Here is a 26,537-nt window from a genome sequence, read left to right on the forward strand (position 1 = left end):
AGTTCAAAGAAAGGCGATTGATTTGGCTAGCTCGTATTCCACTAATTTGGTTACAAGAGCGGATACCCGAAACCAGTAAAAAAGGACAAGAGACATGGACGAAAGGCCCAAGAGGTCTAGGATGAACACAGAAATGCTCACAATGCATATGATAATGCATGTCCACAAGGGCTTGCAAGTTAACCCCTTAATTGCTGATGATGAGTTAACTCATTGTGAACGTTCAATTTTTTCACATGTGTATATGTAGTTTCTTGTAATTTTGACAAATAAATAATACACAATGACTTTTGCTATATTTTTTTTCCAACAAGACCAGTAAATATACAATAGACATTCCTGGTGTCACATCTTTTTAGAAAAAATTGGCAAAATATGTGCAGGTGCAGAAACGATTCCACACTTAAAATTTTTTTTTGCCATGACAGGTAAGGGATTAAGGAAAAGCATCAGACTTCCTGCGAAGCATGTCCATGCACACTACTTTTGCTGTATTCCTTTGTTAAAAAGTGCAGAGAAAAAGTAAAGAAGGAATCTCCAAACACATATTTGCTGTTTTTGGTAATGTGCTTTCTTCTAAATGTATATTAATAATGCCTACTAATGAGGTATTGTATAGATGAACTCTTCACATGATTTGTGAGTAGCTCTTGTTGTCATTAGATGTTCCTGTAAGTGGTTTAACTTGCTTAAATACCTAAAATGTTTGTGTCCCAAAGGAGGCTATTGCTTGCATTAATCGTTAGTAAAAGTTACAAGAAAAATCCAGAACTTTGAGCTGCCAGACAACGAAAGCCCCGATTTCTCACCGGCTTTCATCTTTTAAGACAATGCCAGATTTAAGACAACGCCCCCTGAATTTAAAGGAATATAAAATCAGAAAACGAAGGACCCCAATGTATACGCAAGAGAGAACAGAGAAACTCAACAATCAAATGCCATTTATTGTACAAAACTTCCTATGTACAGTGACAATATATACAGGCACAGACATTAAAACATAAACCAGGGCTCAAGGCGCATTGAAACCAGGTCTGTGAATGACAGAATAGTTATGACAACTGTTCAACATTCTGTGGTCTGTCATCTATAAGCCAAAGTCTCAGAGAATTGTCCACTTTGTCTGAATCGTTGAATGTAAAGAGACTGTCACTGTCGTCATCTGAAAGCTCCGGAAATTTCCTCTGCCCCGAGGTTGTGGCATAGACTGGTAATGTTGGATGGAGGCTGCAAAGAAGAGCATAAACGTTAATGAGGCCAATTGGTTTTCCACACCTAGGTGAAGGTCATACTACAGAAGTTACTTAGGAAAAAAAAAAAAAAAAACAGACAAAAGGATGAAATGAAAATGAGGTGCACAAACTCTGTTGCAAACTTTGTTTTTGTTTGGTCTTTCATACGCTTTTCGTTTCTAGATAACCTGGTGCAGCAGGAAAGTCCTGGAGGGTTCGCTAATAAATCATCCCTTCAAAACAGAACTGCTCACCACTCTACTGGGGATCAGACTCATGCCCCTGTGGCAATGTGCAGATAGGAGCTGGATGCACTCACCAATGCGCTATCGTGCAGCGTTGGCACTTGATAATTAGTGCACGGTTTTGTGTGCCATGCAGATAGACTGTGAGAGTAGTGGTGCATGTATTTTGGATGTCACAGCAGGTGATAATGTAACGTACGATAATGACAGCATGTGAAATTGCTAGGATAAGTTGTTCTTGACAAAATGGCAGTGCCTACTTTGGGAGCCTGCTGTCGCTGTAAACGAGCTCACAGCCACAGGAATCAATGAAGCCTGCAGATATATATATATATATATATATATATATATTTTTTCATTTCTTGCCTGCATAGTCGCAAGAATTACTGATGGCAACCATTAGTGTTTACAGCCTTTCTTGCTTATGCTAAGTGTGACACAGAATTAGCGCTGCTGGTATTGTGCTGTGGCATTCAAAAGCGGGTAGCATTGGAACGATTGCCATGATATTATGGAGAGTATATGGTTGCACTACTTTCGTTTCTCACTGCATCATATGCCATGTCCACAGAGCCACCACTGCATAGGTGGCCATGGTGTTCTGCTGCAGGGCACGAGGCTGTGGGTTTGACTCAAGGTGTTGTGGTTGCATTCTAATGGGGAAGCAATGCAAAAAATGCTTGTGTGCCGATATTTTGGTGCACATTAAAGAACACCTGGTGGATGAAAATAATTCGAAGCCCCCCACTAGAATATCTTAGTCAAACTGTGGCTTCGAGCCATAAATTCCAGCCAATTATTGTCATGCATGTCCCCTAGCACCACCACAATTGTTTTTGAGGCTAGCAGAGATGCCTGCGCTTGCTCATGAAGGGAGCAGGGCAATAAATACAGTGGGGTACAACTTGCACAGCTGCTTGAGTTCACAGAGAAGTTATCTAAAGCTAGAAATAGCAAGCAGGTGTTGCTCAAAATTGTGTATTGCAACCGTTTTGCTAGCATGTGAAGTGTGCAATGGAAGAAACCTCATAGTTTAGCCACAGAATATCAATTTCATAACCTTCGGCTTGCAACTTTCCTCAAGCATACATGTCGCCTAATACAGCATGCATATAATCAATGCTCTAATGGTGCTGCAGTAAGCCACCAATTGCACTGCAAGTATAAAGTGGCTTCAAGAGCAAGAATCTGGTGACTATCTCACCTGATACCATTTACGCAGTCGTCATGAGCCTTGAAGAAAAGGCCTGGTTTCTTGAGGGGCTCACAGTCCTCAAGCTCTAACGGCTCAACTTTAAGATCCCAAGCAGTGACGATGCCATTACTGTTCCCTGAAATAAGGTAGTTTCCGCACCTGAAAATTCAGAGGAAAAGCAAGAACATGACCACCTTTGAAGCCAACCTCCCTTTTGTGGCTGGAACATGGGCCAACACAAAAGCAATGCGTCTTGTAGTGAGTAACAGAATACGGAACGTGGAAGAACAATGCCAGCAGGGCTCATATCTAGCACATCTCATTTTGTTTTTCATTCTTCTTTTCCCATCATGCGTCAGGCTCAGTGACCAATCCAAGATTTAAGAGAGCCTTCAAGCGGTGCCCGAGCTATGTCTGAGCTATACAAAGGCCAAGAAGAATGAAAGATGATGAAATGGAACGCTTAAAAATATGGCCCCTGGTAAAGTCCCATCTAAACATTCCGTAATCCCAAAAATAGCATGCTTTCATTTTCGCCTTCACTGTGAAGAATGCCCACATCTTCAGACACAGTAAAACCCAACTTTTATGACACAGAACATGAAGCAGTCCTAATTCAGGTCAATGTACAAGCAATGGCTGTGTTCACTCAATGTTGCACCACTTTATTATATTACCTTCATTTTGCATGCCCTAATGATGTACTCACAGTGTAACTACAATTATACATTCAAGGGGCCCTGAACCACTTTTTATCGAAGTCGAGAAATGCATTTGGAGTTAAAACAGAGTATTTTAGGAATACTTTGCCATAAAAAAGTAATTAAATGCGTACAGCAGAAGTGGAGTTGTTGGCAAGCAAAGGTTGCTATTATCCCCCTTTGCGGTGCTCCCGCTTCTTCAATGCCTTGCACTGCGAAGGCTACGGAGGAGCAGGGTGTGCGCACAACGCACTGCCTACTGAACGGCACTGTGGCGCGCAGTTCAAACTTAAGAGATTTTGGGTATTCACGTAGATGCCACTATTTCCGATTTTGGCAACTACGATGCGCCAAACACGGTTGTCCTCAAAGAGCCTCAGCGCGCCCAGCGAGCAGACTCATCGCGGCACGCAGCGGTGGCCATGGTATCTATGCTACGAAGCAGACCGCAGCTACATGCCACTTGGCCGCAACTTTGTAGCGAGGCATTATGACTTATTCTACTCTAGTCTTATCATCCACCGCTCACGGCCGGCGGATCCCGTTGATAACGCGAGCGGACCGTCGCTCCGACCACTGACAAAGCGCGATAAGCACGAAAAGGCATTATTACTTTAAAGGCATCGCCTGAAGTGCATTTGCACAGCATTTTCTTTGTGCACGACAGGGCTTGAGTGCACACTTGTGCTCATGTGGTCCAGTCTGGCCGTGCTACGTGGTGCGGACCACTTTGCTCTGCAGCAGCTTGATCGACAGATAGCGCCACATCTAACTTGCGCATTTTGAAGTGCTATCAACAGCTCAATACGAAGTGAAATCTGCCAAGGCACTAAGCCACGGGCAGCCAGGGGTGAGCGCAAGCTGGCAAGCATGCGTGTGGTCTGACCTTAAGTTTCACGAGGTTCCAGGCTAGTTGAGTGTTCAAAAATAGTCGAAATTAGTGAGACCTGACGACTACGACACCCATAAGCAGGGTGGCCAAAGTTTAATTCTTACGTGGGCGGCCGTGGCCGAGTATGAGCAGACAAAAGTTGGCTTTTTCTGGAAATACATAATTCGTATCGAAATTCGACTGCCGATTTTCACTTACTTTAGCCTGCTTATTAAACTGTGTCAAGTATATACACAGTAACAGTAGGAAGAAGCGGATTGATCCAAACACCCTCCTTGATTGACATCAGCTACAGCAGAACCCCGCTGATGCGTTTTTCACGGGACCGTAAAAAAAAAAAGAAGAAAGAACGTAAGAGCCGGGAAGCGCAATAGACGAGAAATCAGGAAAATTGTGAAATGAGAGTAGTGGTGAACTGCACACAATTTTATTTTAATTCTTACATTTGAAAAAAACGTTGCAGTTTTGCCCGAAAGCCGAAGCATCAATTGCGATAGCAAATTAGTAGACAGCTATACAAAGTAAGGATAGTAGTTTTATCGTCCCTATAAACTTGTAAACAAGCACGGTGTCCAGCGCACACAGGCAAACATGAACACATCCCACTCCATGCGCCGCCGCGCAGTACGCAGTTGATGCCAAAGTAGAACAATGCCCGCTATCCCTCCCTCCCCCCTGTGCGTAGAGCGCGACGGAAGAAGGTGCGCTTCCTCCCCACTTTTTTTCTTGCATGCATGAGATTTAGCCGCGGTAGTCGGCTCCCCTCGCACATACAGCATACGGTGCGCGGCGACGGCGTTATTGCCCTTGGACATACTACGGAAAACTAACGCGAAAAAGACGTGGACGAGCAAGAAACAACGAACACGGGCACTGTTTGTTGTTTCTTGCTCATTCACGTCTTTTTCGCACTAGTTTTTTCTTAACATGGAACCGCACCAACTGGCCCAGCTCTCTGTTTTGATGTTTATACGGAACATCTATGCGCCAAAACCAATTTTAGCGCCCCAATGCGTCATAGACACCATCCTTAGATAGCAAATACGGATCTCAAGAGCCATGCTTTTACTGGCAGAAACCGAAAATACGTCATAGGTGTCGCCCCGGGCACTTTGGGCGGCCAATCCCATTGTCAAGCGACATGAAAAGTCAACATGGCCGCTCGGGCCGGCAGTTCGCAACGCACGATGCGGGAACGGTTCCACCGTTGCGACGCAACAGCAGGGTTACCAATGCATTGGGTCCTATAGGAGCTATGCCGGGACCAGCCGAAAATGACATAACAGACGGGAAAACAAAGCACCCGGGAACGTAACAGCGGGGTTCTACTGTATTGGCCAATAGCAGCCAAGCATGATAATCTGCTATATGACGAAATAAAGCAGCCAGAAAAGAGTGAGAAGGCTTCTGTTCAAAGTGTGTTTGCAAAAAAGGTGATTTCGTGCTCCACTTGCAAGCTCCACGCGCCATGCATGACTGCAAAATTTGGCCGAGATGTTCACAGCAGCGTATGGTGCTGTGAACATCTGTGACTGTGTTTTTTTACCGAGCCCGAGGGGCAGTTCAGGACCCCTTCCAAGTTTTATGTCATCTCCAAGATATAGCGTTTAGTATAATAAGGCTACACGCAAGAATATTTCAACAAAAAGACACAATAAGGTAACTTAAAAAGTAATAATTTTGAACAGGTAGTAAGGCCAAGCTAAGGCTCAAGTGTTTTCACTTCAATATATCACTACACTAACACTACATAAGCACTCCTTTCTGGCTAACCAAACTACTTCAAGAGATAAAAAGTGCACAATCAGAAAACAAAAATCAGAAAACGAAAAAGAAGATGAAGTCTATCGCAATTGCATTACTTAACAGACAGAACAGAGCTCAATTCTGCCAGAACAACCCACCGGGAAAGCTCGAAGTACATGCGCTGGTGAGTCGTCACAGTCCTTTTCATGCAGTACAACACCTTGCCCAGATTACGCAGGTCCCAGCAGAGAATCTCTGTGTCCTGCAAAAGATAATGCTATTAGAAAATCAATAGTCAGAATAAAAATGTGATGACAAATTACGAGACGAAAGATGGAGAGGTTAAATTAAGCTGTTCCTGGTTTTCAACTGTACACTGTGAGGAGTAAAGGGGCCAGAAAAAATTATGGCAGAACTCATCTCACGATGACTGCCGATGGTAATGCGATTGCTAAGCATTCAAGCAGTAGTGGCACACAGTATTTCACAAGTGATGTTTATTTACCATCTGTAGGTGGTCAGTCTGAGACTTGCGTTGCTTCAGCTATAAGCAACATACTCCTGTGTCGTCACACTTTGCTATGGCACTTACTTGCCAATGTCACTGATGAGCATGGTGGCATGACAATGACTGCATGATGCCAACACAGTGACAATGATAGAATAATGTTGACAGATCAACAGAGGTGGTATGATGACGACGGCATGACGAAAATGAGATGATTCTTAACGATAACGAAACTGGGTCGGCGTAGAAGGCATGACGACAACGATGGAACGGCCATAACAGCATGACAACCACGACTACATAACTTGCGGCCCAAGCTAGTAGACAACTTCGGTCACGGGGTTGGCGTAAGAGGCTACAGTGTAGACCACTTATAACGTAAGCCGCCGGAGTCACGAATATCCGCACTATAACCAAAGCAACAATTTTCAAGGCCCGCACATATGCAAAACATGTGCACCGAGCCGCCACGCTTATGCGACAGTTGAGGAATGCGGCTAGAAAATTGACTGCCAAACTTCCAGGCAGCTGCTCTGTAACCGGTATTTTGTTTCCCGCAACTGCACTATAAGCGATACGTGTATACATGGAGTACTATGGGGAAATTAACGGGAGTCTGAAAAAACCGTACTATATCTGGTCCTGCACTATAAGCGGTTACGTTATAAGTGGTCTATACTGTATCTGGTTTATTTTCTGCCTTATTGCTGCAGGTGTGCTTGGTTGCGATAAATTTGTTCTTGCTGCACACAAGGCTTGGAACGCAGATGTTCTGCACTCTGTAATAGCTTGTAGCGAAGACATATTATCGCTAGTAACTCAGTTAATCCCTGTGGGCTGTCACGAAACGTACAGCTTCGAACATTCATGTGTAGTCCGTGTAGTCACCGTCACAAATGCTTCGGTGCATTGATTCAAGCGTGCCCCCATTCACTTATTCTTGATATGTTGGCGATATAGTGGGCGTAAGCGTGCGTGTAAGTTGGGGCAGATGTGTGGAGATAAAGTGCGAGAAACTTACTATGCCAGGAAGTGGCACTACTTCCTTTGTCATAATGATCAGTATTCAGTGTTGCAGATGTTCTGGGGCTGAAGTCCTTTCTTTCAAGGTTAGCAATACAACGGTGGTGGAAGACAATGTTTTTATCCCCGAAAAAAGCCGCGCATCATGAAAGGCTGGCAACACGGGCAGTCCTGATGTAGCAGTGGTCTGTGAACTTGGCCACACAGGTTCATTCCATTCCTTAAGATGCCAGTCACTATTTTTACAGCCAACCATTGCACACGTGTTCCCTCTACCATTGCACATTTTGCAGCATGAATGTAGCACAGTGCATTACTGAACACCCAGTTGCATTTCTGACAGCTGATTGCACAGCAGCAGTGCAGAAGTGGTAATAGTTTCGTATTCCTGTACTTTCACTGAGGCAACGTGCGGCGAGCCGCCGAAACCACCATTTCGTTCCTCTAGAGAGCAAACTGCTCTGCAAAAAGGGTCTATAATTGCTGTCACAATGAAACCAATATGTGTGCACACATACACACAAGAGAATTTATTGTGCTTTCAAGGAAGATTGCACAAGCCAAGTGTCTTTAAAGGGACACTAAAGAGAACCATTAAAAACAGTTTGCACTGATAATGTATTCTTTCAAACTATTACCTTGTGGTAACTGTTCCATTACTAGAAGAGGAAATGAAGGCCACACTTCCAACCTTTTAATTTCACACTAAAAAGTAAGTGGCAGTACGTCAGTGTGATGTCACATATTTCAAAGTATTATCTCGTATTTGGGTCATTGTAGTTCAGTAAGAAAGCTTAAAACCTTTTTGATTTCAATTTCTTGCTCTTTCATCACTTTACATAGTTCATCTCATGAATACAAAGTTAAATAGGCCTCAGCAGATGCAGTCAAAATCCATGATATCATGGGAAGCTGAAGTGGGAACTTTAAGGCAGCATCTCCGCCCGTCTTTTGTGTCTTTTCTTGGTTATCATGCCTCTTTTCTCATAGAAAGGGTGGATTTTTTTTTTGGTTATTGAAAAGTGTAATTTACTAACACAGGTAAAATAATTACTCGCTTTAATGTCGCTTTAACCCTTTAAGTATGATAAAAATATTAAAGAAAACTAGCAAAAATATTGAGTTCTTTTTGTGTGTGCAAACAATTCTGTTGATTATACAGTAGAATATCATTAATTCAAACTCCAAGGGGACCAGAAATTTATTCGAATAAAATAGAGCTTGAACTACGGAGAGCCCCTTTAATTAAATGCACTGCCCAATCAATTATGCAGTACAGTGTACAAAACCAAAACTATCACTGGGCTTGCATTGAAAAAGCCTGATCTTTCCTCCATCAGCTCGCGACGACATGTGCCAGGAGAAGCATAGCTTCCGTATTAAGTCCAAATGCGATAACATCATGCCTCGTGCGCCTGTTTGCTGTAGGTGAGAGGAACAACTTGTTAGAGTGAGCTGAGAAGGATGGTGGCTTGATGCCACTGTCCTCCTGCATGCCCAATGAAGATGATGTGGCCAAGCGCAACCTAGGAGGGGGGTGCAGGCAAGTGTGCGGTAAGTGCACGGTATTGCAATCAAGCGTGCGCTAAGAGAGAGAGGGGGGGGGAAGGTGCATAGGTGAGCGCACTGTGGGCTCATTCCTACTCCTTCTAAACCAGATGGGAAAGGAGGACGCACACCACTCTGCTTGCTCTGGTTCGGTCTTGGCTTCCCACACGCCTCTATCTTTGTCATTTTTACAGCTTGCGACATTATGGCAGCTAGCGACACACTGAACAATGCCTTTGGCTCAGGTTTGTCTTAAAAGCGGTCCATGGGGGTGACAAATTTGGTTCGAGGTGCCCGCTGCATGGTTTGTGAAAATTTTAGGGAATTCGAGGGAGTTCTTTTCTATTCAAATGCATTGGTCTTTGCTGGGACCAACAAAGCAGTTAGAATTATCCCTCAATTGGAATGAAAAACTTTCGAATTATTGGGATTTCACTGTATAAAGCAAGACCACGTGAAAAGTTTGTGTTAGGAAGATAAAATTTATACGAAAAAAAAACAACAACAAAAAAGAAAAAGTAAAGAACATTTTACACTGCATTGAAAGTTGGCTTCACTGCATGTTTTGGTTGCATGTTCAAAACTTCAGTCTTTCAACAGGCTCCTTGAGCCATGTGGTTTTGTTTACAAGTACAGAGCAATGAACAAGCCAAATCGTCTTCAGGGCTGCATGAAAGACAAGACCCTGCTGGATGAGTTGGGCTCATCGTTCAGTCTTTTTTGTAAGTACGCCCTTGATAAGATCAGCTTGTCTTCCGTATGAAAAGGGTTACGCTCTATTCTCGTTTGCAAAATAGCAGTCGAAATGGCTTACGAACACCAAGACGAGTTAAGCAAGCTAAAAAAACATGCCTTTCTGCCCCCGCTGTACAGCAGCTGTCCGTCAGGCGAGAAGTTCAAATGAGTCACACCTCCATGGTGGCCAGACAAGATGAACTGCAGGGCCCCATCAGATTCACTGTAGACAGCCACTAAGGAAAACAATTAAGATGGCAGTTATCCACAATACAATGAACACATAATCTTCTTCTTCTTCTTTCTGGGGTTTTACGTGCCAGAACCAGTTCTGATTATGAGGCACGCCGTAGTGGAGGGCTCCGGATTAATTTTGACCACCTGGGGTTCTTTAGTGTGCACTACAACGCAAGCACACGGGCGTTTTTGCATTTCGCCTCCATCGAAATGAACACATAATAAGACTGCACACATGGACAAAGCAGATGCAGTTTGTCAAAGAAGCAAATGCTCCAGTGTGGTAAAGCCACATCGTCGCACCTAAAATGACACAACGAAAAATATGAGAAAGAGCAGCCCTGTTTAGCCAACACTGAGTTAGAGTACACATACAGGCTTAGCCAAACAAGTTATTTTGGAAAATTTGCTAAATCTGCAAGGTGATCAATTTTAACTCCAGTTACTTATAGTGCTTCCTAGCCCAATGTTGCACTAGCTCAGAGCCACTTGCAAAAACACCACAGTTTTTATTGACAAATGGAGGTTCCTCGTCCTAAACGTCTTCCAATTTCTCAGGTAGTCCTGAGTTAGCTACCAGATCACGTACACACAATTGTGTGATCTGAATTCCAATTTTAATTCAACAAGTTTCCCAGACATTGAAAAGCCCAGGCAGGTGCCACACTGCTGGCAGCTACAGCCATGTGGCCACAGCTGTCAAGGAAATGCTACCATATGACATGGAGCCATCTGCATATGAGATGAAATGCTTAACATGAGTTCTACTAGGTGATCTGCTAGGTGAGCATTTGTTTCAGATCAACACACCCTAGGGCATATCTCTTATTCCACTAGTATAGCAGCGAATGAACCAGAAGTGCTATGGCACTTTGCGACACCTCTGTGAGCTGCACGTCAAAATGCTTACAGCGGTGCAGCATGGTGAAGTATGTTTTTCTAAGGAAAATTTGAATTTGAATTTGAAAAATACAAGCATGATCTATGAGCTTGCTCGAGGATTTAAGTAAGTCTTTCAAAACAAGCAATGCAATTTACTACAGTATACGAAGAGAAAAATTGATGCGCAATATGGTCAACTTTTAAAGGGAACACCAAATTAGTTATTTATGATCAGTTTAGCTATGCACAAAGCGCACTGCTAAGCGGCTACATGTGTTTTGCTGCTCTGCCCGGGATTGGGTTACAGATATGGTATCTTGAGTCTTTTGGTCGAAACAGGTGAGGATTGTTCCGATACTGTCACAAAGTGTGTGCACTCGTGTATCTCTTGACACGGCCCCATTGCTGTCACAGCTGCGGCACCACTTATGTGACGGTGGGAGCTCTCCTATTGTTTCTTAACTCGCCTGGCCTGTTCACCATGTGAGTAGCTGGCGGCGCACAGTAAGGGAGTGAGTAGGGAGGTCATTGCGAGAATCGGCACGGCGGCTTGGAAGCTGGCACAGCGTGGTGGTGCATCTGGGATTCAGCTAAAGATCTCCAGGCCAGCGTACTTGGCAAGTAGACCAAAACCACAACGTGAGTCTGCAATCGTTTTCAGCAGCGAGGTAGTACCAGCAGCCCGACACATCTCCAGATGGGAGTCGCGATGAGCATGCCACAGATGAGCCTATGTGTTCCAACCTGCTCCCAGATCTTTCCGTCATACTGTTTTTCATTAATCACGTGTAATCTTATGTTTAACTAATCATTGCATGTTCTTTTTTGTATATTCATTGACTGTAGTGTTTGTCGACTGTATAGTTGCATGCATTTCTTTGTATTTCGCATCACTCATAAATTTCCATGTGGTGTGCATTGTTGTACATGCCCCATGACAGTGCCTGAGTTGTTTGTTGCCCGCACACCTCCAGCAAAGCTTCTCGCATTTGTGTGTATTTTGTTTTACCGTGTTCCAAATGATCAGTTGTGCGATTTCTATTCATTAAACCCCTTTGTGCCTTGTGGTTCAGAATCCAACGCCCCTCTATTGACAAATTTGTTGCACGTGGCTCACACAACCTTTCAGATGCTTCAAGACCTTCATGCTGCACTGAGTTTGACCTTCAGGTACAAATTTGTGTTGCACAATTAAACAGCAGTCAAAAAGCACGATCAATGTGACTGATTTTTGCTTCGTTCTTCTGCACATTTTGGGACAGAGCCAGGATAGGGTCTTGGTTTATCTTTCTTTTTCCACTCCAACACCTGCGACTCAGCTCAATGTTGTATTTATAAAACCTAGTTTCGTCACTCATGACGACCCTTTGCAAGCAGTTTCCAATCAATGCAACATTCTTTGCGTTGCAACTTTCTCTTGTTAGTCAGAAGCTTCGGCAACATCATGGTGCAAACCTTTTTAATCTACAATTGTTTGCCCAAAATTCGGTGAATGGACAACTTTCCCAAATCAAGTGTTTCTGATATTTTAACAATCAGTGAGCATAAGAGAATGCACACGATATAGGTTTTCATTTTTAAGCTAGGTGGAGAGGCGTCCTGGTCTTAGATTGTCCTTGAGGTCTTCACGGCCTTCCCAAAAATGCTGAACCCACTTTTCTTTAGGGCATCTTTTGCATAAACCTTTTGCAGCTATTAATGAATTTCTGAACCATTCCTGCACAATTTTGCAAGAAATTTGATATTTATCCTTTATTCTGTCTGTTCTTTGATCTCCATTTCGACAAAGGCTAAATAATAAAATTCTACCTTGTCATACAGCAGTCTGGCTTGGCTCATACCCGAGGTCAAATGGGTCCTTTCGGATGGAGAGAGTGGCGCTGCTACACCCTCTCCCACTATTTTGCAGACTCACTGTAAGAAATTTTGGGACAGACCTCGTACATGACAAAACTATCTGGTTGGGATGAAAGGCTTTATTTATGACTGACAAATTCTGTCGATGCATTGAATGGGCTGGGAGCAAGCTGCGGAAGTTTTACTGCAATTCTCTTCCAAACATCAGCTGTGCTGGCAGCTTTCCAGTTGCTGAGCAAACATTCGAATGTTGATTAAAAAAAGATCTGATCACGTGCAGTGTAACATCACCACTAGGTTCATGTGATGAGGCTTGTTTCACCTCGTAGACAATGTGCTCCACTTGCCCATTTCTAGCTAGGTGATAAGGTGTGCTAGTCACTGAATGCATGCCATTTCACTGGCAAAATTCATTCAGCTCCAGAGACAGAACTTGTGCTAGCCCCGCACAACCTCATGCCATTTGGTAAAGGCATCTACATTTACAAAGAATGTTGCCTTCAATTGGTTTTGCAACGTTTAAGTGGAGAATTTCCTAGGGCTGCGTTGGGTGTTCCTAATTCTGTTACAGCGCTTTTGGTTTTTCTTATATAGCTTATCTCAAAGCCAATGGAGCCAGTCATGCACAAAAGAGCTTAAGAGATGCTGAATCTTTCAGTTCTGACTTTTATAGATGGTCCATTTTAGCCGTTCACATTGACGTAAAAAGAAATGGCAGCATGCTTGTTGAGCAAATTAGTCACATTTCCGTAACAGTGAAGTGGATGATTGTCATTTAGTGAGATGCCAAGTGACTGGAACCAGTTGCTGCGATGCACGCTGCAACTCTTTGAAATTTACTTTGATACTGTACCCAAAGCTGGAAGGCCTTCGGCTGACCATGGTCATAAGGCAATGTTGAGAGTGGGTGTATTGTTAGTCCAAGCATTTCTGAACATCTCTTCACTGATGAGCGAGTAGGTGGCTCCAAAATCAACCCTGAATGCAAGGCTTGTGCCTTCAACTTTTGAACAGACCATGAGCTTATGGCCTGATTGAGCGAGTGTCACAACATTCACACATTTTCCCTTTTTGCAGTTTTTTTTGGAATGTCCGATGCTTCTGCTTTTCCACAGCATGCAGTTTGCAATGTGGAGAATGCTGCTAGTTAGAAGTTAGTCATGCTTCATTCTTTCCCCTTAGCTCTTAGGTGCCCGTGCCTGCGTTGAGTGTTGGCGTCCCTCAGCGTAGCCAAGTGAACAAGCACAGCCAAGGATGAAAGTGCGAACGCAGAGCACAGCCGGGGATGAAAGACGGCGATAGCGAAGAGAGAGCGAGTAGGAAAGTGGAGGAGGAGAGTATGACGAAAGGGTGAAGAGGAAAGCAGAATGCCACATGAGACTACGAGATGCCACCATAGTAACGTGCGCCGTAGTGTGCCAATGACATCATTACTAAAGCATGCGGCAACGTCTGGGTGAGCGCGTACACCGATACAATATATGAAAACAAAGTGCTGGAGTGTGCTTTGAACCCACCTCGCATGTGCTACTTCGCCTGTGCCGCCGCCGCTGCGCAAGCCACGCGTTCCCATGTTGACAGTTTCTTTCTGAACAATCAGCAATGCAACCGGTGGAAGCGCTTTGTCTGCCGCTGCTGCTAAACGAGCTGCCCGAGCAGAGGCTCAGCGCCGCCGCCAAGAGGACCCTGCCGTTCAGATTCAAATTCTCTGCCTCAATATATCACGAATTCAAAACACTTGAACAGCTGCATTCAAATTTTACTAGGGAGTATCGTAACCGTCAGTGAATTTTTCTTTAAGCAGACTTTGTCGATGTGGCCTATCTTTGAGCAGAAGCCCCACCTCTCCGTGTGGTATGGGCAGTCCAGGCTGCTGTGTTCGGTGTTCGTCATGACAGAAGCAGAGCCATGTTGACAGTGTGTTTTGGGTGTTATACACAGATGAATTTGCTGCAGCCTTGTTGATTTCAAAGGTCTTGCCTCTGATGTGCTGCTGGTGGACATTTGCATTCTCTGCTCAGACTGTGGTGTCAACGGCGTTCAGGAAAGTCGAGGCTTTTTTTCAGCAAAGTCTCTGCTCAACATTGTTGTCTTGGAGTCAGCAAATGAACTGGTTGCATCGCAGGATGTCAAGTAATAGCATCATTTGTGACGAAGGAGTAGAATTTGACTGTGTTTTGTCCAACTGCAACTGTTTTGGCACCGGTGTTGGAGTGCAAAATTTCACTTGGTTTTCAGATTTATTGGCAGTGCTATGAAAGCTCTTATAGACTTAACCGGGAGTTGGTCCCGACATTGTAAACGACATCAGTGGTAGAGTTGGGAGGGCTGTGTGTTAAAATGCTGCCAGAACAGGGAGGCTACACAGTAGAACCTCGCTGATCCATTTTTTTTTTAAAGGGGGGAAAATACGATAAACAAGAGAAAAGCGCACTAACCAGAAAAACGTATGATCCGAAGACATTAAAGAAATTTCAGACACAACTGTAGTTGACATCTTCATAATGTTAAGCACTGCTTGAATTGTTGCAGCACAAGGCACACATTGTTGATCTTGTGGTTTTTGGCAAGACCCCGCCCCCCATCAGCTATTCAGCTACACATAAGTGTATTGCTCAGATGCTGTAAGTGTTTCAGTTGCTTGAGTGATTGGAGATTTGGATGCCTCATTGTCACTGCTTGGGTTTGGGTTATCAGTCACTTCAGTTGAGGGCTGCAACGGGCAAGCGTGGCATAGGAACCACAGCATATGTAACTAGAGAAAGTGGTGCCAGCTTGTGGTGTGACACATTGGAACTGGCTTTATCATAAGTTAAGCTTTCCCTTTAAAAATATACCACACTGTACACAAAGGAGGTGCATACCTGTCTTACAGTAGGAGCCAGCGGCATAGACACCAAGTGGGCTGAACGCAAAACAACTAATGATGCCAGGTTGACCCATCTTCTTCACTGCAAAGAGGCAGAGGTAACACCACACACACTAAACCAGAATGGTGAACAAGAAGCCAGTTAATCCTTTGAGGGTCAAAGATGTAAATATACAGTGTGGCAAACAAGTTCCAAAGGGTCGATGCCGTACAACACCATATGATTTACGACACCGTCGGTATGTTCGAAAAATGCACCAATTTTTCAACGCTCTGTTGCCCAGCAAGTGCTGCCACCCTGCAATACATTTCCATGCCACCATACAATAAATTTTCTTTTGATCCGTAGTCACTTCATTTTAATTCCACTCCTTCATTACACCGGCACGTCGATAACCAACTCACGCATTAACACGTGCGCGGCGGTTAGGTTTAGTTTCGTCTCGCGGGCTGTTTCCATTTGCACCGCTCGCAAAAACTGATGTCTATCTGGTTTCTAATCTCTCAAAGGGCCACTGCTAGATGCTCGCTTGCTTATTGCTCACAGGGGAGCGATTACATCTGCTCACGGGTGGATGCTGGTATATACAAATGATGCCACCGTATACGAACGATGCTGCCATGCCTGCATTTCTTGAAACTCACAAAATCTGATTGCCCCACGTTGGCGATGAGAAGAACAATTACTGCAAGTTGCTAATTCGCGTGGTTTTTCTGATGAGCGCACAACCATTGAGTTTTCTTGCATGCGCTCACAACACAGTTCAATTACACTATGGACATGAGTGCCAGTTGCTCTTCTGTGAGTTGAGTGGCGATTCCTTCAATGCGGACTACTGCCCAAGTGCCAAATTGGAATATATCCATTCCAGTGTGTGGACCTTTTTATTCTTATTATAGGTATTATGCAAGCACATCCGTATTGATGAATAAAGTATGCATGTTTACCTACTGAAAATATTTAAGCATGAAATGCTTTTAGTTCCCGCTGTCGGCAACCTTCAAGTGACCTTGAGCGAAAAGCTAGAGCTGTTATCCGGGCACTCAAACGAGATCATCCGGGCAACCAGTCAAGAGTTAGGAAAATGCTGTCTCTGGCACCCAACCCTTTGTACAGGACCGCATTACATACGCTAGATACTTCCCAAACAAGTTACAAAAAATATTGCTTCCAGTTTCTTCTGAATGTTTGTTCACAATAACACTGAAGCTTTAACTTCTAGTATGCCGAAATTTTATTTGTCATTTCCAATAGCGACGTTCAAAAGGCAGATAGAGAGGTTGCCTGTGCTCTTTTGAACGCCAGCGGTCCGTGAGTCATGAGCGGTCCGCAACAAGAAGAAAAAGTAGCGACAGACGCTGAGAGCGCTGCACTGTTGGAAGACTAAAAGCGGTTGAAGGAGGCGGCACCACAGGCAGCAAAAGATGCCATATGGTAGTCATTTCATGCTTACATCTACTCTCAATTACGGGAGAGTCAGCATTTTTATTTTTGTCACTTTATGGTCACTAAAAAAATGCAATAAATTTTTCTCGAAATACAGCGCAGACAACTTATAACGTAACCGCTTTTAGCGCGGGACCGGTTATAGCGTGGGTTTTTTTGACCACCGATATATCTCCCATAGAACTCAATGTATAGGCGGACCGTTCATTGCATAGGCGTGCGAAGCAGAATACCGGTTATAGCGCGGTTCTTTTAAGTGTGCGACCATGAAATCGGTGCACGGAGCACAGCTTGCACGGTTGCCGGGCGCACAAAGGCGGAGGAGTAGGAGTGTGGGCATGGAGACCAGCGGTGAAAAGCAAAACAAAAAGTCGCAGTTTCCTCCGAAAGGCGAAGCAAATTTACTAGTAAGTATACAGAGTGTAGCGCCCACCAACGCCACAGCGGGGAGCGCTATGGTCGGCGCTGCAAAGAGAAGAAAAATAAAGAAGCGCAGCGCGTGCTCGGGGCGCAAGCTCGGCACGCGCAGGGTCGTTCTAAAAGCCAGCCACGCTGGTCGTCGCGGCCGTTGCTCGGCTCGCTGCCTTCGCCCTTCTGATCAGGGACGACGGCACGGCTCGTACAGCTGCCGTCATGTCCCTCCTATAAGAGTAAGGATAGTAGTTTTATCGCCTGCATAAACTTGGCCACATCCGCTTACTAACTGAATTAACAAGCATAGTGTCAGCGCACTCAAGCAAACATGAATAGGTCGCACTCAACGACCACAGACAAGCACTGTAAAAACGTAGGCGTGAGCAAACGCGGCAGGAGCAGTGACCGAAGGTTCGTGTGGTCTATCGCTTCAACGGTAACTGAGCGGCGAAAGCACAGTGCATACAAAGGTCAGAGCCGTGTGGAGATCGCTTTCAAGGTACGGTGCGTGCGGCAACCCTCAGCCGCCCAAAGTACGCAGTGGCTTGCAGAGAAAGTCGCACCCCCTCCCTCCCGCGCTGCCTTCGCGCTTTCCTCCTTTTGTGTGGAAGATTAAGTCGCCAGTTTCCCTCGTGCCCGCTCGCAAGATACGCATTGAGTGCTGCAGCTAAACGTTGCCCCCCTTCCCTCCCTCCCATCCCCCAACGGCCTTCCGCACGATGAGAGTCGCCGCGTTCGCTATCTGCCGTACGTTCGCTCTCCGTGAAAGCACGCATCCCTAGCGCGCTTTCACTCACACATACAGCATACGGCATACAACAGCATACAGCATTGTTTTTTATTGTTTTTTTCAGGAGTGGGAACGTGGGCGCGCGTGTGGAGATTAGCGGCGAAAAGCGAACCAAAAAGGAAGAGATGGGCGGGAGACTGTGGAGGAAGGAGGGCACGTGTTTTCATTACTATAGCAGCATCTAGAGTGAACTGATAGCAGCGTCCAAGCAGGGCGCGCGGAGTGCGGGGGAGATTGGTGGCGCACTCCTTTTTTTTCGTTTTTTTTTTTTTTTTTTTTTTCAGGAATGGAAGCGTGGGCGTGAGCGTGGAGACCAGTCTCCCGACGAAAATAACAGCGTTCTTCTGCTGATGCCGCACTTATTAGGGGAACTTGGTTTCTGTGCTGTGGTGCGATTGCGTTGCATGTGTGTGTGGGTGAAATATGTAATAAATTGTGTTTGAAAGGTGGGTTGCCCGTTTGGCATAAGCAAAAGCTGAAAAAAGCATGCTTTGGTTATAACGTGGTACTGCTTATAGCGCAGATTTTTACAACTCCCGTGACTTACGTTATAAGCAGTCTACACTGCAGGTCACTCTGAAGGTTTTAAATCTGCAATAAAAAATAATGGACTCTGGGAGGTCGCATTTGGTTTGAGGTTCAAACAAATTTGAACCTCAAACGGTTAACAGGTGTTTTATCATACACTCCACATCCACAAGGGCACATGAATGCCGATGTAGAGCTTACTATTCTTTTCCTGCGAATTCAGGTAAATTTTGGTCTTCTCGAGATGTGTGCAAACTAAAGTGTAGAAATGCCATTTGTATTTTACTTTAAATCTTGCCAGGGCTGGTATTTTGTAGTGATGCCTTTCCGGTGCTAATGCCTTTCGTGCTTATTGTGCTTTGTCAGTGGACAGAGCGACGGTCCGCTCGCGTTATCAACAGGACCAGCCGGCCGTGAGGGGTGGATGATAGGACTAGTATAGAATAAGTCATAAGGCATCGTTACAAAATACCAGCCCAGAATGCCTTGCTTGCACACTGTAGAAAAAAAATTAAATGCCACCAATGTATTTTGCAAGCAATTTTGGGGACAATTATCTCGAAAGTGGCAGTAGTCTCAAAACTCCTATTCCATGGACACTAAAACAACCTCAATCCCAAAATTGTATCACATTCCCTCAAGTAATTATTTCGAAATCTAATCGGTGTTAACTTGCTACGGTCTTTGTGGCAATTATAGCACAATTTTCAGTGATTGAAAGCTATAAATCTGGTCCACCAAAATTTTTTCTGTTGAAATCACCCCCCCCCCCTTTTTTTAATTAGAGGCAGTCACTGAAACACCCATTACATCAAATTGCAATTTTTTTTCTACTAAAATAGCTTCGGTAAAAACAAGCCCAAGGTCCATGACAATTGAATGAAGAATTTTCAAGGAAGCTGGAAAAAGCAACAAGCGTAAATCCTCTAATCATAAGCTAAATTTGGCCCCCTGCAACCTGGGGCACTTAAACATACGCCTAAATATAAGTACACAAGCCCCTTTACATTCTGCCACAATTGGAGTGTGGCCACCATGGTCAGGGGTCAAACCCAAGACCTTGTGCTCTGTAGCAGAATGCAACATTTTAATTCTTGCATGGAGTAGTAATAACTGGACAATACAGATAGAGAGCAGAACAAAACAACTTCAGTTTCCTTTTATAAACTGAACATTGACTATTTCCCAATAAACATCAACATATACATTCACTTTTTGAATCAATGTATCTGAAAGCAAAACATGCAGGCAGCTGAGGAGTCTTCAGGGATTAGTTAAAGGTAATTTAAGCTTTCAAAGCTAAACGAGAGCAGCAACTCAAATGTGTAGCCTCCAACAATCTCAGTTCTGTTACCAATGTTTGGCAGGAGCACACAGAGGTCCTAAGCTCCATATTCATACATGCATCTTAACTTGAATCCCATGCTTGACTTGATTTATATGACGCCTGTCGTGAACACGCCGAAGGAAACGCAATGAGTGCCCTCTGCACGTTCATGCCAGGCGTCATTTAGATCAAGTCAAGCATGGGATTCAAGTTAAGATGCATGTATGAATACGGAGGTAAGGCTCTGCATTAATATCAAAACAGTAAAAGGTTGCAAGTCACCATTTGTTGGACGCTCTTCGAAACATCTCCCCGGTCTGGCCACGTCGAATACTCGCACCATCTTGTCAAAGCCGCAGTACAGCCTCTCACCAAACATGTCAAATGCTATACTGTGCGCTGCCACGGGCTCATCCTGAAAACCAAAAAAAAGAAAAGTTAGTAAAGGTACTTTTACAAAATTATGGCAGATCCAACATACTTTTAGAGCGCAACTCTTAGACGGCCGTTCCTGCGGTGAGCGGCAGTGATGTCCCTTGTAAGTGAGCGAACGAGCACAGCGAACGATGAAAGCGAATGCAGAGCGCAGTGAGAGAGGAAAGACGGCAATTACGAAGAAAGCACGAGGAGGAAAGCAGAGGTGAAGGGTATGCGAAAGCGTAAGAAAAGCCTGGTGCCGCACAAGACGGGCTTTGCGGTGACGATGGCTACGAGATGGCACCAGAGTTGCGCGCGTCGTCTATATGGAAACAAAGCGCTGCATGAGCGAATGTGTGCCTGCGGTGGCTGCTGTAAATCACGTCCACACATCACCCAAGCACTGCCTCTAATGATCTCCCAATCAGCGAGGCAGTCGCACCGCACTTCATTCCATTTGCAACATACCGCACAAGACAGATTGTCTGCGCCAGCCAATATATCGCGAAATGAAAACACATATAGAGCTGCGCTCAAATTTCACATTAGGGAGTATCGTAATCGTTGGTGAATCTTTTTGGAATCAACGTTAAGCAAGGCTTTCTTGATTCATTTTAGTTTATTGCTATGCAGACACATGTTGTGTGCAATTATGTTTTATTTCAAACTTGTGTAATTGCTTACACTTTCTGCTTATATGTAAATGCAGAGGTTTACATGGCCTCATGGCGTGCAACGTGGATGCAGCAATGACTTGCAGACTTATGCAACTCTTCGCAAGTGGATAAGGACGCACTGTGAGCAGAAGTTTATGTTTAGAGAAGAATGAAAAATAACAGTGCATGTTGAAGGCTTCAATTACTCTGACATCAATCAATCACCCCCACCACACAACCATGAAGATCAGCTGCTGAATCTATCCAGCGAGATTGTCTTGCAAATATTCCTCGTGCTTTCTCTCATTGTGCCACAACTGTGCGGGAGACCCCCTACGTATACATGGCGAGAAACTGATGCCAAACTAAAAGAGGCAGAGAAGCTAGGCTAATATGCTACACCTGAGCAACTGCAATGCAATAGGTGGCGTCATCAGGATCATCAGGATTGCACTGCCTGTAGGACTGGCCCGTGTTACAAACCACATCCAAACCCTTACGAGAACGCATAATTAGCAAAGGTGTAAGGACTGGCCCACTATGTCACCACCTTAGATTACAACATCCAGGATCAGTCCAGTTTTGAGTACACCGTCTCCATGATCAGTCCAGTTTAGTATTACAACACAATTAAATTTTGTAACATACTAACACGCATGCATTGTTTATCTTTTTCTTGTGACCGTTTTTCGTTGGCTAACCACTGTCACAAAGTAAGCACTCGGTGCAAGTCACACCTTTGTGTATCGAACCATTCTCAAACGTTGTCGCTGATTTATAGCAGAAGAACCTTGCCTAATCAGAATGTGTACACAAAGCGAATAGTGGTGTACATTCTGGTATATATATGTGAGCACCAGAGATTACATTAGAATGTAGGTTGAGTCCTGTACAAGTAGCCAACGCACTTGAGTCGTAGATCGGATTTCGACGTCCGACGACTGTGCTCGCCGCCATCATTGTGCTTTGTGTATTGCTTGCCTTGCTGGGCACAAGTTCGCCAATAAAGAGTTAACTTTTTAACTAGCAATATGGCAGTTCTATTCTTGACCATCGATACAATGTGATAGCATTGTATTGCAATATTGCACCGACTTTGGAATCGCCACAGTTTTGATTACAGGATTGGCCTAGTTTACCATTACACTGCCTCCCTGATTGGCCCACTCTACTCGTCAGGAAACCGATAGGAGAAGAGACAAGAAACCCGGAAGAGGAGGGGGGGGGGGAAAAAAAGCTTCACTTAATAAGCAATAAGCTCTCGGTGATGTAGGAGCTAGTCATATCAGATCAAAAGCCAATGAGGAAATGCTACTACGTAAGAAAATTTTTGCTAACACAGACCCAGGTCTGCTTACCGGTGCTTTTGCACAATCATAAAAATGCATGTCGGTAATCGAGTGGCAAGCACAGCGCATGACCTGCTCCTGTGCATGGACGTAGAGGTGAGCTACTGTCTGAAATCACGAGTAGAGTCAAAAGCTGCTTGTATTGAGCTTTTGTGGGTTAGGTACAAAACTCTGAAAATGTCCTTTTCTTGCTTATACATATTTCAACGTCATATGTTTAATAATGAGTGCACAAGAGATAGATGACAATTGGGGAGGTCCTTTGTGCTTGCCCAGTGCAAGTGGTTGTTCAGGAAAACCCATTCTTACCAGGTGATTATATGACCTGTAAGAGCACCGTAACTCGGCTGTGTATGCATCCCATAAGTGGACAGGATTTCTTGTACTTGTGCTTGCAAAGCTGCAAAACATTTCAGAAGAATTTCAGGAATACCTCGAAAAATAAGCAAAACAAGACAATGGCACCTCAGATAACTTTTGCTCTGCAAAAGCTGCATCACTTGGAAAGGGAAACCTGATATAAAGTGGCTAGAAGTGAGTAGCTCCAAATAGATCAGTCGTGGCAACCCCTCAGTGGAGTACAATTACATGACAGCCAATAGTGGGGGCGAGTTAATGCAGTGCTTGACTTCAATGCTACTTTCTTGCTTAAAAAAGCATGTTTTATCAAAGCAGCATGTCTGCATGTTCTACCAATAATAGGTTACTCTAGCTAACATGATTTTTGAGTATAAATTTTCTTTAGCAGATGTAGACTTTGCAAAGTGAACACTTATGTTTCTCTGAAGATGGGCCAAGCTAGCATTCACAAGCAAGTCACTGGAAAATTCTGCTTCTGCATGTAGGAGAAGCACAAAAGCATGTGTTTTTGTTATGTTGGTGGTGGCAGTACATCAGTCTAGCTAGTGATGAAACTATCATCACTATGTAAAAAGCTCACGTGCTATATACATTTTTGTAACTGTCCCTAACTTACTCTGCATATGCACAACAATGTGCAATCCCCTTTCGTGATATCTTCCTTCTTTGTCTCAACTGTACAGCCCTTAGCGATTCAAATGTGATAATTGGACTGCACGGTGGCCAGCACTTCTTGCACCACCCGTGATCACTGGTAAGCCGTACACTGTCACAATGTGTCATTACGGCCCTCGCTTACCATAACATATCATATACCGTAACACATCTAGTGCCCCAGTGCCCATCAGTAGCACAAGAAGCACCGCAAGCCATGCGCTCCGAGTATAGTGTTTGAATAGCTGAGCACCATACTTCTTTAAGCAGCAGCATTTTTTCCCCTCAACGCACATTTGCATGCACAGGTATTTTCATTAGGAGGACCAAAATATCTTGCACCCCCCCTTTTTTAAGTTTATTTTCGCCGTTCGTGGACATTCAACCAAAAGCGAAATGCCACCATGCAATATAATGTTTCTTTAATAATCGCTTATCACGCTGTTGTGCAATGTGTATTTTGCCCACAACTTACTTTCAACGAACTTCAACCGTGCTGCAGGCGCTATGATACAAGCTGCTGCAAAGAAACTATATTAGCTGCTCAAAAAAGGCAAAAATAACCATAGAAGGTGCTCGTGGTATATAGAACTACGACTATGCATTCGATTTACACCCTCCCCTTGACAGGCTTGAAAAGGGCCACCTGGCCTCCCCCTGTGCACATCAAATGCACAGAGCTCTTTGTGTCGCGTTAAGACATCTAAACTTGACTGCTGACATAACCAATTTAATTTGCATTTTTCTTTCTGTAGGTTGAGGAGTCACGTGCCTTGCAAGCTGCCTCTGTTTTAGTACAGTTTTTACTAGAGACTAAATTATCATTTTTGCAGTGTTGCTTTTTTTTTTTTTTTTTGCGGAGCTGTGTTTCCTGCTAAGTATTGTAAACCTTTGTCAAATGCTAGCTCACTGTGTGCTTTTCCTAGCACCTCTAGAGACTTTTGGCTGTCTTCTCTCTTCTCCCTCCCACCTCTTAAATGTGATTCCTCTGTCTTCATTCCTTGCACCACTGGCAGCAAAATTTCAAAGCTCATGCTACTGTAGCTGTTTGGGAAATGTGTGAACTGATGCAGAAGGTTAAGCAAAGATCTTATGTAACACTGCATCACAGCTGCAGTTTTAAAAGTTTGTTGAACACTATTACAGCTGTTCATGTCCTTAAATTAAAAGTCACCCCTGCAATTTTTCATGAAGTGTTTGCCATTTGAGACATTCCATAAGTGTCTCCAATATTGTGCTGCGGCTCCCTTCGAGGTATGTTGGAAATCGTTTCATCATATCAGAAGTTAAGCTTAACATAAGTGTATTGTATATATGGGAAACCAAACAAACTTCACCAAACATTTGTCAGAAGACATTCCCCAAACAATATGGCTTATCAGAAAATCTGGCCTGAATTCCCATTAAAGGGTGTCTCCTGTAAACATCCAACAGGCCTTGATAACCTTGCAGTATTTGATGAGCACTGATACAGCAAGTGTGGTGCCAGTATATATAGAGCTTGCTCATAATGAATGCTGGCACATACCAACAAGTTGCCGGATCAGAGGAACTCATGCCAGGGAACCAAGCATAGTCATATATCAGGCCACTTTCACTGCACTTGAGCACAGGAACCTGGAAACACATTTCCAATCACCTAAAAAATTCCTGGCAGACAAATAAAAAAAAGCTCTACAACTATCATCCCAACTACTTTGGTCATGCAATTTAAGAATGAGCATTAAAGTGAGCTAGAAAGCTGTTGCAGTTGCACTGGCACCTGCATTGCTGTCAAGCATCTAAAAAGGTGAGTTGAAATCAACTACTGCATTTTGCTGAAACATCAGTCAAGTGTGTGCCGTCACTTGCTCAGGTGATAAAGGGTCTCTGCACCCCGCCAAGTGCTGGCCACCTCGTTATGAGCAAGAAAGTATAATATTTAAAAAAAAAAAAGACTGTTGGATTTTGGTTGAACCACAGTAAGTCTGGAGAGCCAATTAAAATGGTTCCTTTATCTCCTTATTGCATCCGAACATGCCACACAAAAGATGTTGTAAGAAAACCATCTGAATTTCACACACATTCACAATGTGTAAACAGAGGCAATACTTTTGCATGTAGCTTTATGGTATGTTGAAAACAGTGTAGATAGAGACTTAGACAAAAGAAGCAGGTGAACTTAGAGGCATGGGTTAATATGTCACCATCTCTTCCACTTCATTCCAGTCAACCTGCTGTTGGCACAGGACCGCAGGAAGGTTGAAAATCCGCAGACAGCAATCGTCGCTGTTTGTTAAAATGCATGACCCATCAGGAGACCTCCATGAAGAAAAAGAGAAGAAAAAAAGCGACCAAGTGAAGCTTCACCACTTCTGTTCGGCTTACGCATAAGGAAGTATGAGAGAAGAAACGACAAGAAAAATATAAACTAAAATAGTTTACCATTTACAACCCCGTGTGATGGACTTAGCAAATGATTTCCACGCACCGCACACTTGAACGGGCTTTATGCAGTAGTTGAATGATGTTACAACTGTGTCGGTCAGACGGGTATTAACGTCATCTTCCGGGCTCTCACTCGTAAACAACTCGCAGTCCGAGTTATCAACAAGGTCCGTGGGAGCTGTCTCCTCCATCACCAAGGGTTCATCAGCCATGCTTCTGTTCATCAAGGACTTTCGTAACGAAGGGATTAATAATTGTCCACCTCTCGACGTACACGCACAAGATTTCCGCGCTTGTGCACTAGGGTATCCTCGGCATCTCGTAAAACTCGCGCTGCTCACTCGATACACTCACGAGCCTAATGAATTCGCTGCTGCAGCCAATCATCACATCCACACTTCTTCGGAAAGGACCGCCAAGTATTTTTTTACGAAGGTACACATCCAGCATGGCTAAACTTCAGCATGGCGTGTATCCTGACGCAAACTACCAAATTTC

At 44.1% G+C, this 26,537-nt stretch overlaps 2 protein-coding genes across 2 annotated transcripts in view; both read right to left on the reverse strand.

The window, feature by feature from the left end:
- LOC119440421 (potassium/sodium hyperpolarization-activated cyclic nucleotide-gated channel 4-like) overlaps positions 1–26,537 on the reverse strand; it is a 200,464-nt gene that overhangs the window by 88,738 nt on the left and 85,189 nt on the right. The gene's annotated exons all lie outside the window — the stretch shown is intronic.
- On the reverse strand, positions 925–26,537 carry LOC119441818 (telomerase Cajal body protein 1). The gene is made up of 10 exons (XM_037706447.2): positions 26,037–26,537; positions 25,799–25,913; positions 25,141–25,229; positions 22,908–22,998; positions 20,459–20,591; positions 15,666–15,752; positions 9,943–10,061; positions 6,170–6,273; positions 2,682–2,831; positions 925–1,227 (listed from the first exon to the last, which is right to left on the reverse strand). Exons 1-10 carry the CDS (start codon positions 26,261–26,263, stop codon positions 1,053–1,055), a joined length of 1,290 nt encoding a protein of 429 aa, XP_037562375.1. The 5' UTR covers positions 26,264–26,537; the 3' UTR covers positions 925–1,052.

Source organism: Dermacentor silvarum, chromosome 2 (assembly GCF_013339745.2).
Source record: "Dermacentor silvarum isolate Dsil-2018 chromosome 2, BIME_Dsil_1.4, whole genome shotgun sequence".
NCBI classification, from domain to species: Eukaryota; Metazoa; Arthropoda; class Arachnida; order Ixodida; family Ixodidae; genus Dermacentor; species Dermacentor silvarum.

Bases quoted from the DNA above. Each gene is read 5' to 3' on its own strand.
- LOC119441818 (XM_037706447.2), bottom strand. From the start codon at position 26,263: ATGAACAGAAGCATGGCTGATGAACCCTTGGTGATGGAGGAGACAGCT. The intron at 15,753-20,458 runs GTGACTTGCAAC...GCCTCTTTGCAG, and splicing joins CGAAGAGCGTCCAACAAATG to TGAAGAAGATGGGTCAACCT. The intron at 1,228-2,681 runs GTGAGATAGTCA...TCTTCTTTGCAG, and splicing joins GACTGCGTAAATGGTATCAG to CCTCCATCCAACATTACCAG.